We start from the raw sequence: 16492 nt of genomic DNA, 5'->3' as shown, positions 1-16492 counted from the left end.
TTCTCCCTATGTAAGTCAGTGTCAACAAAATATTTTTGCATTCAGAGGAGAAAGTTGGTGATTGGAATTTCATGAGAAGATTCCGACACAACGAAAAATGCCTTTCTTTTAATGATGTCCAGCCCAAATCCTGTCTAATTACAGTGACACTCTCTCCCATATTTCACAATAATACAAAATGTGGTGCCCTCCTTTGAACTTTTTTGGTGTACTCCATCAGTTCTCTCTGTTAAGGATCCCACACCGCGCAGCAGTAATCTAAAAGAGGACGGACAAGTTTAGTGTAGGCAGTCTCCTTAGTAGACTTGTTACATTTTCTAATAGTGCTGCCAATAAAACGCAGTCTTTGGTTAGCCTTCCCCACAACATTTACTGTGTGTTCCTTCCAGCTTACGTTGTTCATAATTGTAATTTATAGGTATTTAGTTGAATTTACGGTCTTTAGATTTGACTGATTTAACGTGTAACAGAAGTTAAATGAATTCCTTTTAGCACTCATGTGGATGACCTCACACTTCGTTATTTAGGGTCAACTGCCAATTCTCGCACCATTCAGGTATCTTTTCTGAATTGTTTTGCAATTTGTTTTGATCTTCTGTTGACTTTATTAGTTGATAAACAACAGTGTCATCTGCAAACAACCTAAGATGGCTGCTCAGATTGTCTCCCAAATCATTTATATAGATAAGGAACAGCAAATGGCCTATAACACTACCTTGGGGGACATCAGAAATCACCTTTGTTTAACTCAATGATGCTCCATCAGTTACTACGAACTGTGACTTCTCTGACAGGAAATCACAAATCCAGTCACATAATTGAGACAATATTCCATTAACAAGCAATTTCACTACAAGCTGCTTTTGTGGTACAGTGTCAAAAGCCTTCCTGAAATCCATAAATATGGAATAGATCTGAAATCCCTTGTCAGTAGCACTCAACACTTCATGCGAATAAATAGCTAGTTGTAGGCAATTCATAATGTTTGAACACGATATATGTTCCAAAATCCTGCTGCATGTTGACGTTAATGATATGGGCCTGTAATTAAGTGGATTACTCCTACTACTTTTTCTTGAATATTGGTGTGACCTGTGCAGCTTTCCAGTCTTTGGGTATGGATCTTTGGTCAAGTGAATGGTTGTATATGATTAAGTGCGGAACTAATGCATCACCATACTCTGAAAGGAACCTAATTGGTGTACAGTCTGGACCAAAAGCCTTGCTTTTATTAAGCGATTTAAGTTGCTTCACTACTCCGAGGATATTTACTTGTAAGTTACTCATGTTGGCAGCTGTTCTTGATTTGAATTCGGGAATATTTACTTTGCCTTCTTTTGTGAAGGCATTTCGGAAGGCTGTGTTTAGTAACTCTGCTTTGGCAGCACTGTATTCGATAGTATCTCCATTGCTATTGTGCAGAGAAGGCATTGTTTGTTTCTTGCCAGTAACGTACATCACATACAACCAGAATCTCTTTGGATTTTCTGCCAGATTTTGAGGCAAAGTTTCATTGTGGAAATTGTTATAAGCATCTCGCATTGAAGCCCGTGCTACATTTCGAGCTTCTGTAAAAGACCGCCAATCTTGGTGATTTTGCGTCTGTTTAAATTTGGCATGTTTGTTTTGTTGTTTGTGCAACAGTGTTCTGACCTGTTTGTGTACCAAGGAGGAACAGCTCCATCGTTTGTTAATTTATTAGGTATCAATCTCTCATTTGCTGCTAATACTACTTCTTTGAATGCAAGCCACATCTGGTCTTCGCTTATATTATTAATTAGGAAGAAGTGGAGATTGTCTCTCAGGAAGGTGTCAACTGAATTTTTATCTGCTTTTTTGAATAGGTATATTTTTGTTTATTTTTGGAGCATTTGGGGGTTACAATATTCAATATGACTATGACAACCCTGTGTTCATTAATCCCTGTATCTGTTTTGATGCTCGTTATTAACTCAGGGTTATTTGTCTAAAAGGGTGCAGCACAAATGCAGGAAGATATGCCAAGCAGCAATCTATATTGTAGTTGTAAATTGCTGTAGCTGAACTGGGAAAGAAGCAGAACTCCTAGTGTTAACAGAAAGCACTGAAACTCAAATCATTGCAGGTACAGAAAACTGGCTAAAGCTAGAAATAAGTTCAGTCGAAATTTTTACAGAAGACCTAATTGTGTTCAGAAAGGATAGATTAAATACAATTCGTGGTGAAGCATTTATTGTCATCAGAAGTAGTTAACCTTGTGGTGAAATTGAAGTACTTACACCCTGTGAATTTGAAAGGGTTGAGGTTATACATGACAACCAGAATAAATTAGTAGTTGGTTTATTTCACTGACCCCCCTCACCCAGGTGAACTTGCTGAACAGTTCAAAGAAAACTTGTCTTTTTTCGAATGGGTACCCACTCACACAATTATAGTTGGTGGCCACATTAATCTACCCTTGATATGTCGGGAAAAATACATGTTTAAAGCTGGACTAGGCATAAAATGTCATCCGAAATTGTACCGAAAGCTTTCTCAGAAAATTATTTTGAACAGTTAGTTCAAAAGCCCACTTTAAGTGTAAATGGTTGTGAAAACATACTTGACCTCTCAGCGACGAATAAGAGCAAATAGTGTGCACGGTGATGGATACAGGGATTAGTGGCCACCAGGCTGTTGCAGCAAGACTGAATACCATAACATCCAAACCCATCAAAAGTAAACACAAAGTACATCTATTTAAAAAAGCAGATAAAAATTCACTTAACACCATTCTAAGAGACAGTTTTCACTTCTTCCCATCTGTGTAAGCATAGACCAGATGTGGTTTGGATTCAAAGAAATAGTGTCAACAGCAATTGAGAGGTACATACCACGTAAATTAGTAAGCCATGGTACTGAAACCCCATGGTGCATGAAATGGATCAGCACACTGCTGCAGAAGCAGCAAAGAAAGCATACCAGCTTTAGAACAATGCAAAATCACCAAGATTGGCAATGTTTTACGGAAGCTTGAAATTTAGTGTGAATATCAGTGCAAGATGCTTTGAATAGTTTCCACATCAGAACTTTGTCTTGAAATCTGGCAGAAAACCCAGAGAGATTCTGGTTACATGAAACTACACCAGCAGCAAGACGCAATCAATACCTTCACTGTGTGATAAAAATACTGATGTCACCACTGACAGCACTACTAAAGCAGATTAATAAACACAGTTTTACAAATCTCCTTCACCAAAGAAGAAAAAGAAGAAGAAGAAGCAAATATTCCAGAATCTGAGTTAAGAACAGCTACCAACATGAGTAACTTGGACCAGATTGTATACTTGTTAGGTTCCTTTCAGAGTATGCTGATGTAATAGTTCCATACTTAACAATCATATACAGGCACTAGCTTATCGAAAGTTCCATACCTAAAGAGTGGAAAGTTACACAGGTCACACCAATACCCAAGAAAAGAAATAGGAGTAATCCACTGAATTATAGATCCTTATCACTAATGGTGATTCGCCGTACAGTTTTGAAACATATGTTGTACTCAAGCATCATGAATTATTGTGAAGAAAACAATTTAGTGACAAGTAATCAGAATGGATTTAGAAAATATCATTATTGTGAGGCGCAGCAAGCTAGCTGCTCTTATGAAGTAATGAGTATTTATGGGGGTTGTCAAATCGGTTCCATTTCCAGAAGGCTTTCGACACCGTCCCTCACAAGTGTCTTCCAGTCAAATTGTGTGCTTATGGAGTATTGCCACAGTTGTGCGACTGGATTCATAAGTTCCTGTCAAAAACTTCACAGTTGTAGTAATTGATGGAAAGTCATTGAGTAAAACAGGAGTAATATCTGATGTTCCCCAAGGAAGTGTTATAGGCCCACTGCTGTTCCTAATCTACATAAACAGCATAGGAGACAATCTGAGCAGCCCCCTCAGAGTGTTTGCAGATGATTCTGTCATTTACCATCTTGTAAAGTCAACAGATGATCAAAACCAATTGCAAAATGATTTACAGAAGATATCTGTATGGTGCAAAAAGTGGCAATTGACTCCAAATAACTAAAAGTGTGAAGTCATCCACATGAATATTAAAACAAATCTGTTGAAATTTCAGTTATGCAATAAATCACACAAACCTAAAGGCTGTAAATTCAACTAAATACTTATTGAATACAATTAAAAATAACATAAATTGGAAAGACCATATAGATATCATCATGGATAAAGCAAACCAAAGACTGTGATGTATTGCCAGAACACTTAGAAAGTGCAACAGGTCTACTAGAGAGACTGCTTACATCACACTTGTCAGGCCTCTTCTGTAGTATTGCTGTGAGGTGTAGGATCTACATCAGGTGGGACTGGTGGAGCACTTTGGAAAAATTCAAGGAAAGGCAGCTCGTTTTGTATTTTCGAGAAAATGGGAGAGTGTGCCACAGACACGATCTGTGGCTGGGGTGGCAAACATTAAAACAAAGTGGTTTTTCATTGCGGCAGGATCCTCTCATGAAATTTTAATTACTAATTTTCTCCACAAATTGCAAAAATATTCTTTTGGTGCTCACCTACCAAGGGAGAAGTTATCAAGATAAAATAACAATATTATGAGAAGGAATGTTGCTACTCACCATATAGCAGAGATGCTGAGTCGCAGATAGGCACAACAAAAAGACTATATGTGACTCAGCATCTCCGCTATATGGTGAGTAGCAACTTTCCTTCTCATAAAATTGTTACATTCCATCCTGGATTTTCCATGGTTTGATTTCATGATAAAATAAGAGATAGAAGAGCTCGATTTTCCTGCCTGCCATTGGAGAGTGGAACGTTAGAGAAAGAGCTTGAAGGTGGTTTTATGAACACACTACCAGGCACTTAATTGTGAATTGCAGAGTAATTGTGTGGATATAGATGGAATGATTCCACAAACATGTAGTTTTAGGTGTATGTTAAAATGGTAGTACATTCGTAATTGCAGTGTCATTCATCAGTGAACAAGTTTGTCTGTGGAAAGAATTTTAGATCTGTCTATACTTTCCTGAATCTTGTGGAAAGAATTTTAGATCTGTCTATACTCTCCTGAATCTACAATACACTCCTGCAATCAAGCGTATGCATGTGTTATGTCATCTTCTGAGGTGGCCTACATGTTGTCACAACTCTTAAGGGCAGTTACCTCTAGTGCAGACTAATTCAGTGGGGGACATGTCTGGTGATTATGATTTTATGTAGCACACACACAAAAGTTTGTCTGTAAGCATTTTACCGGTTGGAGAACATGTTATTCTAACATTGTAGAAAAGGTAACTCTTTGGGGACAGATGTCAGTTGAGTCGTATCGGGCACTCTTCATTGTTCTCTCATTGTAGGTGGTAGTAATTTCAGGCTACACATCATGGGCCAAGAGATTATTCTGAATGTTGTTTAGTATGCTTCTGGTTGATGCTACATGTAAGAATCATCATTGGTGGTGCCAAGGCTGAAACTGCTCTCAACACTAAATTTTGTCATTTATCCCTCCAGCTGCATGACAAAATTGGTGCTATTTTGTATTTTTGTATGTTGTTGTTGATACATTGTTTTTATTTATGTTTCATTTGATCTGGTCCATTATAAATGTTTTTGTGAAAGCCTGTGAGTAACTAAAAATTGCACATTTTTTATTTATTGCAGTAAAGTCAACAAAACAAAGCAGATTGAAAATGGGAGTCGTTTCCCAAAATGTGTTGTGTAAAATATGTATCTTGACTCCCAGCAAAAAAGTTAATTATAAACAAACCCAGTTCTGTTTCAAATGCCAGCTTTCAGAACTGTCCTAATATCAATTCTGAATGTTGATGTTTAATGTTGTGACTTCAGGAATCCATCAGTAAGGCTAATGAAAGGGGTTATCAATAAGGAATCTAATTCCATGTTGGTAACCCCTCTCGTTACCCTTACTGATTAGCTAAATGGTCAGTGTGTCTGCCTGTCATGAGGTGGAAGCAGGTTAAATTCCTGGTAATGTGAGAGACTTTTCCTTGGTGGTTGGCTTGCATTGGGATGTACTCACCCTTGCTAGGCCTGTTGAGGACCACCTCCTTGAATGATAAATTGCGACTCTACGGCCTGAAAGCTGACAGTGGCCAAGAGAGTGATTTGCTGATCCCATTCCCAACCATACTGCAGCCATATGACAGAGGATGGCATGGTGCCTGGTTTGTGTTACTTGATCTTCAGGGCCTGTTTGCTGAGTTACTTTCTTTTTCTTCTGTTTAATGAAAGACAACCTTTGTATCAAAGAAGAAGCTTGATAGCTTGAAGAAATTGATAGCTTCTGAACCCTATATTGAAGTATTTGTTACCAATGTTTTAGCGTATTCCATTAATTTAGTCATTTTGATCCATCTTAGTGTCTCTAAATGTTTTTTTTCTTGAGGCAGTCGTTATTTCATTATAAACATTAACAGCTTGTTGAGACTGAAATGCAAAGCTGCATCTTTAAAAGATTTGACAAAGTTTGCAGATACTGTGCATTGATGTTAGCTGCATTCTGACTTCGTACATCTGATGCACAAGCTTCAGGTCTCTAAATTGTTATAACAAATGTTATGTATTATTTTTCCCACTACACAAAAAAATAAAAACAAAATATAAGAAAGTAATAAGAATTTATCAGTATAATAGGAGCACATGCAGTCGTTAGAGCGCCAATGAAATTGTTTCTCCTTCATTTTTTGTACAATGATATTGAAAGCTATCACTTACATGATAAGAGGGAGGATCAAATTTGACATATATATATATATATTTATTGAAATGTGAATTGGCAATTATAGGCTGGTCATAAAGCATTTATATAACATATAAAATTTCATTTATAGTTGGAACTGTAATGATGCAATGTTATAAAAGTATAAATATTAAATGTCTCCTTAGTTCCAGTAAAGTTTATGCTAGCAAGCTTAGAATATCACATAAAAGACTAGTAAAAATTGTAGCTTTTGTGTTACTGGAATGTATGCAGAGTTGCCATTAATCTTATAAACAGTTTCAAACAAGCATAGCTTACGGTGATTATACAGGGATGAAGAGTCTTGCACAGGATGGACAGTCATCAAGAGCCACATTAGACCAGCCTTGGGACTAAGGACGACGACGACGACAACAACAACAAGTGTGTCAAATGTTCTTGTCAGTAACAAGTTCAAAATTTGCAGTTGCTTCCTTTGCTGTAAATATTTTCGTCATTTAGGCTGCTTCCTTGGATGATACCTGCACTGAAAAAATAAAGCATTTTGGACCTGCAGCCCTAAAATGGATTGCACATTTCATCAATAGTTTTGTCACTGTCATGCACATTCCAAAACTCTGGGGGAAAGCCAAATTAGTAACCCTGCTAAAACTGAGGAAAGAACCTATAGATCCACAAAACTTCAGGATTGTGTCACTTCCGTGTCATGTCTACAAGGCATTTGAAAGAATGGTTCTTGACAGAATTTGTGGCACAGTAGGTACCAAAATCATACCAGAACAAGTAGGATTTATGCCTGATAAATTGTGTTGTGGCCAAATATTCAATCTCACCCAAATGTAGAGGATGACTTCATACAGAAGCAGATAACTAAAGTCACTTTCTAAGGCCTCTGGGCTGCCTGTGATACTGTCAACCAACAGCTGTTCAAGTTTTATTACAAGACTGAGTATTTCCTATTGATGAAATTAGTGGAATGTCTCATTAAGAATAGATGTTTTTGTGTGATGCTACCAGGGAGATATAGCGAATGGAGAAGGCAAAAGAATGGCCTGCCCAAAGGCAGTGCCCTGTCACCAATTTTATGTGATTTCAATACAGTTGATCAGCCTATAAACAGTGAGACAAGACATTTTGTATACACAGTTGATACTATTGTGGCTGCACAAGGAAAATTTATTGCAGAAGTGCAAGGGAAACTGATGCAGACACTTGAAGATATACCTGACTTCTATGGAGAGAAGTCTGTGTAAAACTCAATGTGTGCCTTCCTTCTTAGAAACAAACATGCACTTAGGCAATTGAAAGTGCTGTGGCAGGGTCTGGAGTTGAACCATAATGATTAGCTGAAATGTCTGAGTATCCGAGTTGACAGGACTGACATTTGAGAAGCACTGTCAGAACATTAAAGGAGATGTATGTGCAAGGGATCATCATCCAGACTCAGCAGCAGGAAAAGGGGACCACAGATTCAAAAATTCTGAGAACATTGGCTCTCTCAGAATGTTTCTCTGCAGCAGATTATGCAATACCTGTCTGGACAACTCAGCACATGCCAAATATGTCGACATAGCAATTAATGAGACTGAATCAATGGTGTTTGGCTGCCTAAAACCAATGCCAATTCAACAAATTTACCTCATTGTCGGCATAGCTCCACCCACAATCAGAAGGCAAGTCACAGTTGAAAGGAGGAAACTGTCTGATGATCACAGGCACCCATTTTATGACTACCAAATACAGCACAGCTGACTGAAGTCTCGATGAAGTCCATTGCAAATGACCAACCCTTGAAGATGAGCCACTGGAATTATGGCAAGAAAATTAATGGCAAAACTTTTTTAATGAGACACTAATAAAGCCTAAAGAACAACTGACTGCTGGAATCCTCAACTGTTTCCGAGATGGAGGGCGCTTAACTGCTAGTAAGAACTGGTGTCACCCAGTGCAATACCAACCTGAGAAAATGTGAATATAAAGAGAATGACTCCAGTCAGTGTGTTGAAATACAAGGTCATCAACATCTAGTGATATGCCCAAAAATAGGTAAAAATTTGTGTTATAGTAAACGTTATAGCAAATGGCAAAGCTATCCATGTGGCTGATTATTGGAAATATGCAGTATAGTTGCTGACCCGGATATGTAAAGTAAATATTCATATAAACATTTTCGTGTGTCTTTCAGGCAGAGTGGGCGAAGAGACGTGCTGCAGAACTGCGTCGACAGGCGGCTGCGGCCAGAAGAGCTTTGGCTCAGGGAACAAGCAGTGATCTTCAAAGGATGGTAAGGCAGGTTGCGGAGGTTCTGCCCCGTGTGCCACATGAGGCCATCCTGCGAGATCTCAGTGAGTAAAAGTTTCACATCTTTGTCCAGTACTGAAACCTATCCTTCATTGCACATCTACATGTAATAATATGCTGCAAGCCACCTAATGGTGTGTGGTGGAGGGTACTTCTGGTACCACTAGCTGCTTCCCTCTTCCCAGTTTCATTTGTGAATGACACTTAGGAAGAATCATTGTCGGTTAACCTCTCTACTACTACTACTACTACTACTACGACGTGGTCAGACCCAGTGGACCTGAAAATTACACATGCAAACATCACAAAAAATATTTATGTACACAAATATGTTTCAAAATAAGAATAAATTCTCAAAATGTTTTGTGCTACACATAAAAAATAAGTAAATGACAGATTTTCATTATCTAAATCATAAATGACACAGTTGTTGTTTGGTGAGATGTATGTGGGATGAAGTAACATGTTGTCCAGCTCTACCCAGAACATACTGTCTTGGCATTTCAACAGTAAACCTCTCAATGATGGACCAATCCTATCCTACCGGGTTACCTGGTAAGTCTCCCAGAATGATGAGCAGTACTCAAGAATTGGTCAGACAAGTGTGCAAGCCACTTCTTTCATGGATGAGTTAGACTTCTTTAAAATTCTTCCTTTAAATCTGTCTGGCATCTTCATTTCATACTGTTTGTTTTAACTTAATTTCGTTCAACATAATTGATGTTTTTGGAAAGCCTGCAACTGTGTCATTTATGATTTAGATAATGAAAGTCTGTCAGTTACTTATCGTTTCATGTGTAGCACAAAACATTTTGAGAATTTATTCTTATTTTGAAACACATTTGTTACACTGTAGTTCTCTCTTTGAAGTTACTCAGCAACTGCAAAATTGGATAAAATAAATCTTGGGATGTTTTTATATGCTAATGTTAGAAACATTATTTTTGTCTGTCTTCTTACATGTATTGTTCCTCCTCCATTACACAAATCACCACAAACATGCAAATCATCACTTACACTGGCTTTTGTTTGTTTGTTTGTGTGTGTGTGTGTGTGTGTGTGTGTGTGTGTGTGTGTGTGATCAAAACATGTTACAGAGAGATTATGACAGTATGATTCCACAGAGAGTTTGTATACAGCCAGAGCTGTTAATTTTTTCTGGACTGCATTATTTACATGAAGTTTTCAGTTACAAAATTTATTTTACCATTATTCATTGTGAAAGTACTGATTATAAATATATTCAGTTTTGTTGTAGATGTTGAGTAGTGTATGAGGAAATCAACATGTTTATGGAAATTACTACAGTTATTGTGTAAAGTAGAAACTTATGAAGGGAAAAAAAAAAAACTGTGTTGCTATATAGTTTTTCATTGTGAACTTTTCCACCTTACTTTTTGTGGTGTACAAGGATTTCCAGCTCCTCCATTAAACCCATTGTATGTGATTTTTAGAAGTGGTGGAGTTTCTCAACATCATCTTGTACGTTTTCGAATGGGTGGCCAGGTTGTGTGCGTGTGTAGCTATTGCTGAATTTTCTGGTTGTGTGTGTAGCAGTTGATGTGTTCTGTGCATCTAATTTGAAAGTTCCTGCTAGTTTGTCGTATGTAATAGCCGAGGTGCAAGTTTTGTGTGTCATTTTGAAAATGCCTTAGGCTGCTGAGAATTTATCTTTTTTATTGTTTAGGGTGTGCACTATTTTCTGTTGTAGTGTGTTGTTTGTGGAGGAAACTACTTTCATTTTATCGTAAATTTGATTGTATTATTGGTTCCATGTAAAGAGCCAGGAATTTTTTTTATGTCTGTCATTGAACTGGGAAGTCATTAGACACTGTCATAAATGTCACAGCTGAATGCCTAAAACTTAATAGCACTAATTTCTAGTTTTGTGTGTAGAAAATCACAGCTTCAAGATACACAGTAAAAAGACAGCTTCCAACAGCACAATTCTTGCCACAACATGTCACCCAAAAGCACACAAGAAAGGTGAATACAAAACAATGGTATACAGAGTAAACAAAATTTCATGGAACAAAGAGGATAGGGAGAAAGAATTATACATCATTAAGCAAATTGCAGTGGCTAATGACTTATCCAGTTCAGCAGTAGACAAAATGGAGAAAAAATAGAAAAAAGAATAAATTTTCTATAGTACAAAAACTTAAATACTTAGATACACACACTCTTTATATTGACCATTTCACTTCAAGAAAACCTCTTTCTTACTGGAATTTACTTTCAAAAGCTATTATTCTTTGAACTAACTCTGTATAGTCATTTACCAGATTCTAGTGACTTGGCTACACTCTGATTGAATTTTACGTAAGCTAACTTTTGCTATAACACTTTGCAATTGTTAAGAAAACAATTTAAATGGTGCCTCTTTATATTAACTTGGCACTTCATAAGTCTGTAAAATAGGATCCTCGGATTCATCAAACACTGGGAGGGAACCCTATATAGGTGTATGGTTAGGATGAAATAAAAGGGTGACCCACATTCTTTAAAGTTCAGGAATGGTTACTAAAACACAGTTCAAATTTAATGGTTCACACGGTACAAAATTAAATTTACTGTAAAAAAATTGTATCTGGTGGCTGTAGGCTCGGATGTGGTGAACAATTATGGCAGCTTACACTACCCACACTACAGCCTTCAAGAATCTTGCTGTGTGGGCTAAATTTCTCTTCTTGGCGTCATTCAATTCTAGTTACAGTAGCCCATCAACTCGCAGCTATGCCTTAAGCCATTTGCAGTCTCCATCCAAGACATTTTGTGCGAATTTGCAGGCAAAGCTGCTTCTGCTCCATAAAGGTGCTGCCTCAATCACTGCTGCCTACAGACTGTTTGTGATACTTCCCGTGCTTGCTCTAGGTAGCGCGTCAGTTCACCCTTGCCATCTCCCCAGAACCACATTTGTTTTAGACAAAAGCACAATGGCTTTTACTTAACACCTATTTCTTATATTGTTGCAAAGTATGACCATTTCTTAAATTGTCAACTTTACATGAACATGGACAATTAATACACACAAATATTTTTAAATTTAATTTGATTTAAAATACATTGGTTTAGCATAAATTGATTTAACATAATAAACAGTTTACATAGTATTTTACTTATATTATTCACATACAATACAAAGAACTTCAACCTCCAGTATAGTACACTTTACTTTACATATACAGAAAATATAGTACCAAGCTGCGAAAATTTTAAAGCAAAAAAAATTATAAAACTTTAAATGAACCATAAACAAATATTGTTATAAACTGTGTAAACAAATGACATGTTAGGTTTTTCCTTTGGTGGTTATGAGACAGCTAGTTAAATTACTAACGTGATATTTTTCATACGTTGAATGTGAAAGGGTTTGGTTGAAAAAATCATGATTACTGCCTTGAGATGCTGATAAAATATTTATTTAAACAAGTTTTGGTTGACTGACCATCATCACATTCTTAAAAGCATTTACAGCATCACATTAGGCATATATAAAATCATTGATGCCAGATAAATAAAACAATGACTTTGTCACTGTTGTCACATTGTAATATAAATTATGTCATGTATATACAAACTGGGGCCATGACTGTTGCGTGGGGAGAGGTCAAGACTGTAGGATGGGTGCTAGAGTATCTCCCAGTTCCAGAATGAGATTTTCACTCTGCAGCGGAGTGTGCGCTGATATGAAACTTCCTGGCAGATTAAAACTGTGTGCCCGACCGAGACTCGAACTCGGGACCTTTGCCTTTCGCGGGCAAGTGCTCTACCATCTGAGCTACCGAAGCACGACTCACGCCCGGTACTCACAGCTTTACTTCTGCCAGTACCTCGTCTCCTACCTTCCAAACTTTACAGAAGCTCTCCTGCGAACCTTGCAGAACTAGCACTCCTGAAAGAAAGGATATTGCGGAGACATGGCTTAGCCACAGCCTGCGGGATGTTTCCAGAATGAGATTTTCACTCTGCAGTGGAGTGTGCGCTGATATGAAACTTCCTGGCAGATTAAAACTGAGTGCCCGACCGAGACTCGAACTCGGGACCTTTGCCTTTCGCGGGCAAGTGGTAGAGCACTTGCCCGCGAAAGGCAAAGGTCCCGAGTTCGAGTCTCGGTCGGGCACACAGTTTTAATCTGCCTGGAAGTTTTTTATCTCCCAGTTATCTGTAATGGATAGGGTTGAATTCCTGGATCAACTGGCATCTTGTGTCAAACTACGTCCAGCCCAGAACTTGGCACACCATTCCGCAGTGTTGATTTCTGACAGAAATGCTGCCGCATACACAATTTTCAGTCTCCGATGGATGTCTACCAGTGTTTGTCCTTTGGCAGCCAAGAAAAGAATAACAGTATGTGGTACTGTTTGGATGCATTTTGTAATGATGTCACCACAATTCGTGTTTCCACATCACCTACTGCAGGCACCTCAGAAGGACACAAATGCCACACTAATCCCATGCCTACATATTGGTGTTGTATACCGGTATTGGAGTCACATTATATTGCATATACACTGCAGCAGTGCCTTGAAACAAACTTTTTGACCACTCTTTATATATTGACAGTGTAATTTATATTATGATGTGACAGTAGTGACCAATTCGTAATTTTATTGTATGATGCCATTGATTCAAATTCACCTAAATATAATGCTGTTAAGAATGTGATGATGCTCAGTCGACCAAACCTGGTTATTTAAATAATGATTTTATCAGCAGCTCAAACCAGTAATTACATTTTTCAGATATGTTAGAGACGTGGAGAACAACCTCCTGAAAATATATTTAAAGGTTCAGATTGAAAGAGGAAGGTGATGTAAATATTTGCAATGTGTGTTAAATTTAAAAATTGTACTGTTCCAATCAATAATCAACACTGTTTTGAGACAAATGGGTAATAGTGAGTAATGTGTTCACTTACAACATATATAAAACAAAATAACTAGCAGCTGCTATTTTGGTTATTTCAAGTGCCTTGAACACTTTAGAATAAATCACTTACTGTTCAAATGCCATCAACTATCTCCATTCCCGTAAGTTATTTGAAAAACCCTTACATCACTTTTAAATTCAGGAATGCAGGGATATTCAAGCTGGCATGGATGCAGTTATATTGCCAGTGGAACTGTGTGCTGTATATGAGAGCAGACTGAAAAGCAGCATTTAATACTGAAATCAGGCTTGTTGTGTGGCAGTTGATGGCTGGAGTGCTGACACATTATCTGCGAATCCATTTATGCTGGCAACTGATGTGATATAGGGACCGTATCAACACATACCGCATGAACAACAGCCTGAAGATGGTGCATTGGAGTGTTGAAACTGGTTGCAACAAAATAAAATACAATCATAAGGATGGCTGTAAGTGTTTTATTCTGTCACAATAGTAAACAGTTGTCGTTCCAAAGAACTCCTGCCAAATGGATGGACATACAAAAACAAGACAGAGATTACTGCTAAAACATTAATCAACTACTTCGACAAGGCCACAACTTTCTAAAATCATGCCCTAGAATAAGATTCATTCAATTCGAGATTTTGCTTGCCACACCTAGAATAGCTTTTTGTAACCCTGCCAATCTCCGTTACATCCTTGTCAGATGCTATGTTCCTTCTGCACCCATCTCCCTACCCAATGGCCCCTTTCCCTGCAACTATCCCTGCTGCAAGACTTGCCCTTTGCACCCTCCTACCACCAGCTAACTATACCAGCCCTGTGACTGGCAAAACATGTATCAAAGGCAGGGCCACCTCTGAAAGCAAACATGTCATATACAAGCTGTTATGTAAACACTGTTCAGCCTTTTACATCAACATGACTACCACCAATTTGTCAGTAAGGATGAAAGGGCATAGGCAAAGGGTGTATACCAGCAACACACAATACAGTACCCTGTTCCAGAGGATGCTCTGCAATATGACAGTCGCGACCTCATTGCCTATTTCACATGTGCCATCTGGACTCTTAGCACGGACACCAGTTCCTCAGAAGTCCACAGGTGGAAACTAGCACTGCAATATGTCCTTGGTTCTCACCAACCACATGGCCATAATTTACATTAATTTCTTCTGTTTTAGCATTTCTTCATGGTAACTACTACTTTCTTCACTCTATTTTTCTCTATCTTTCATTTTCTGGCCTGTCTGTTTTTTGCCACCCCCATCCCACCTCTGTTACATACAATTCACTTAGCTTTTCACTTGTTTTGACTCAATCACAATGTTTTAGCAGTAATCTCTGGCTTACATGTTACTTCTATTCCACCTTTAAGCTCTCAGGTTTTCAAATCTCGTCTAGTGCAATCATTCTTTTCTCTGCATGCCGTCCAGTAAGTCTCCCCTGACCAGGGGTTCTGGGTGACCCTCTCTAGTTCCTTTCCTTTCAACCCTCCTTCCCCTTCAGCCCTTCTGTTGAAAGCTTGCATAAGTAAAACCATATACGAACTTATGTCTGGAAATGCATGGTTTCCATGCTAGAGACCATTTATTCACTCATATATTGTTAATGAAACTGTGGTCTAATACACACTGTACGATGCAGCCACAGTTACTGTATGTGTTGAAAATGGTTTCCATGTGCCTCCACACAAGCGTGTACATGCCACAGCATGTTCTGTCTCACATGTTCACATTGGCCAGGTTGCATTCAAACAGTGTTAAAGGCAGCATGAATACGCTGCTCCAGTGTCTCCACATCTAGAATGGGCTCTGCATGCATGATACTTTTAACCCCATAACTAGAAATTTCATAGGTTGAGATCCGGTGAAAAAGCAGGCCATAACTAGAAATTTCATTGTTTGAGATCCAGTGAACAAGCAGGCTGTGCGACTAGACCCCCTCGTCCGATCCATTGACCAGGGAAGACACGATTGAGATGCGTCCGGATGTAAATGGCAAAGTGGGCCAGAGTGCGATCACATAGCAGCCACATAGCTCTTTGAATCATCAAGGGCACTTCTTCCCGTAGGGGAGGCAAAGTCACCTGCAAGAAAAACCAATAGTTCCGGCCTGTTAGGCAACGTGGAAATACGTTTGCCAGTTATCCTGGCCCACACATTCTGGCTGCACCAATGCTGATGATTCGCAGTCACCATACCATGGTTGTTCTGCATACTATCTCACAGATGACTGTTAGGAAAGTTGAAGATACCACTCCGTCTAAAGGTGGCCTTGTCTGTGAATAGGATGGATGTCACAAATTCCGGAATCGTGGTTGCCCGATGAAGAACCCAATGACAAAACTGCTCTCAATATAGAAAGTCTGTCACTAGGAAACCCTGCACCTGCTTTAAGTGATAAGCGTAGTAACAGCTGTCACGGAGAATGTTCCACATGGTCATCTGGCTTACCCTATACTGGCGGGCCAACTGCCTGGTACTGACACGGTGGTCACCTTCCACAGTGTTTATCACATTTTCCTCCAAGTCTGGTGTCCAAACATTTCGGGTACGTCCTTCATGATTTCTTGTTTCCTGAAACG

General features: G+C 38.6%; 1 protein-coding gene across 1 annotated transcript in view; it reads left to right on the top strand.

The window, feature by feature from the left end:
* The window catches only part of LOC124607191 (lipid droplet-regulating VLDL assembly factor AUP1-like), a 93806-nt gene that overhangs the window by 53251 nt on the left and 24063 nt on the right, over nt 1–16492 (top strand). Inside the window, exon 7 of the mRNA XM_047139412.1 lies at nt 8896–9055. Coding sequence (XP_046995368.1) covers nt 8896–9055 — 160 coding nt within the window. The remainder of the gene's footprint in view (nt 1–8895; nt 9056–16492) is intronic.

This window comes from Schistocerca americana, chromosome 3 (genome assembly GCF_021461395.2).
Source record: "Schistocerca americana isolate TAMUIC-IGC-003095 chromosome 3, iqSchAmer2.1, whole genome shotgun sequence".
In the NCBI taxonomy this organism is placed as follows: domain Eukaryota; kingdom Metazoa; phylum Arthropoda; class Insecta; order Orthoptera; family Acrididae; genus Schistocerca; species Schistocerca americana.
This window is presented reverse-complemented; position numbering and strand designations above follow the sequence as displayed.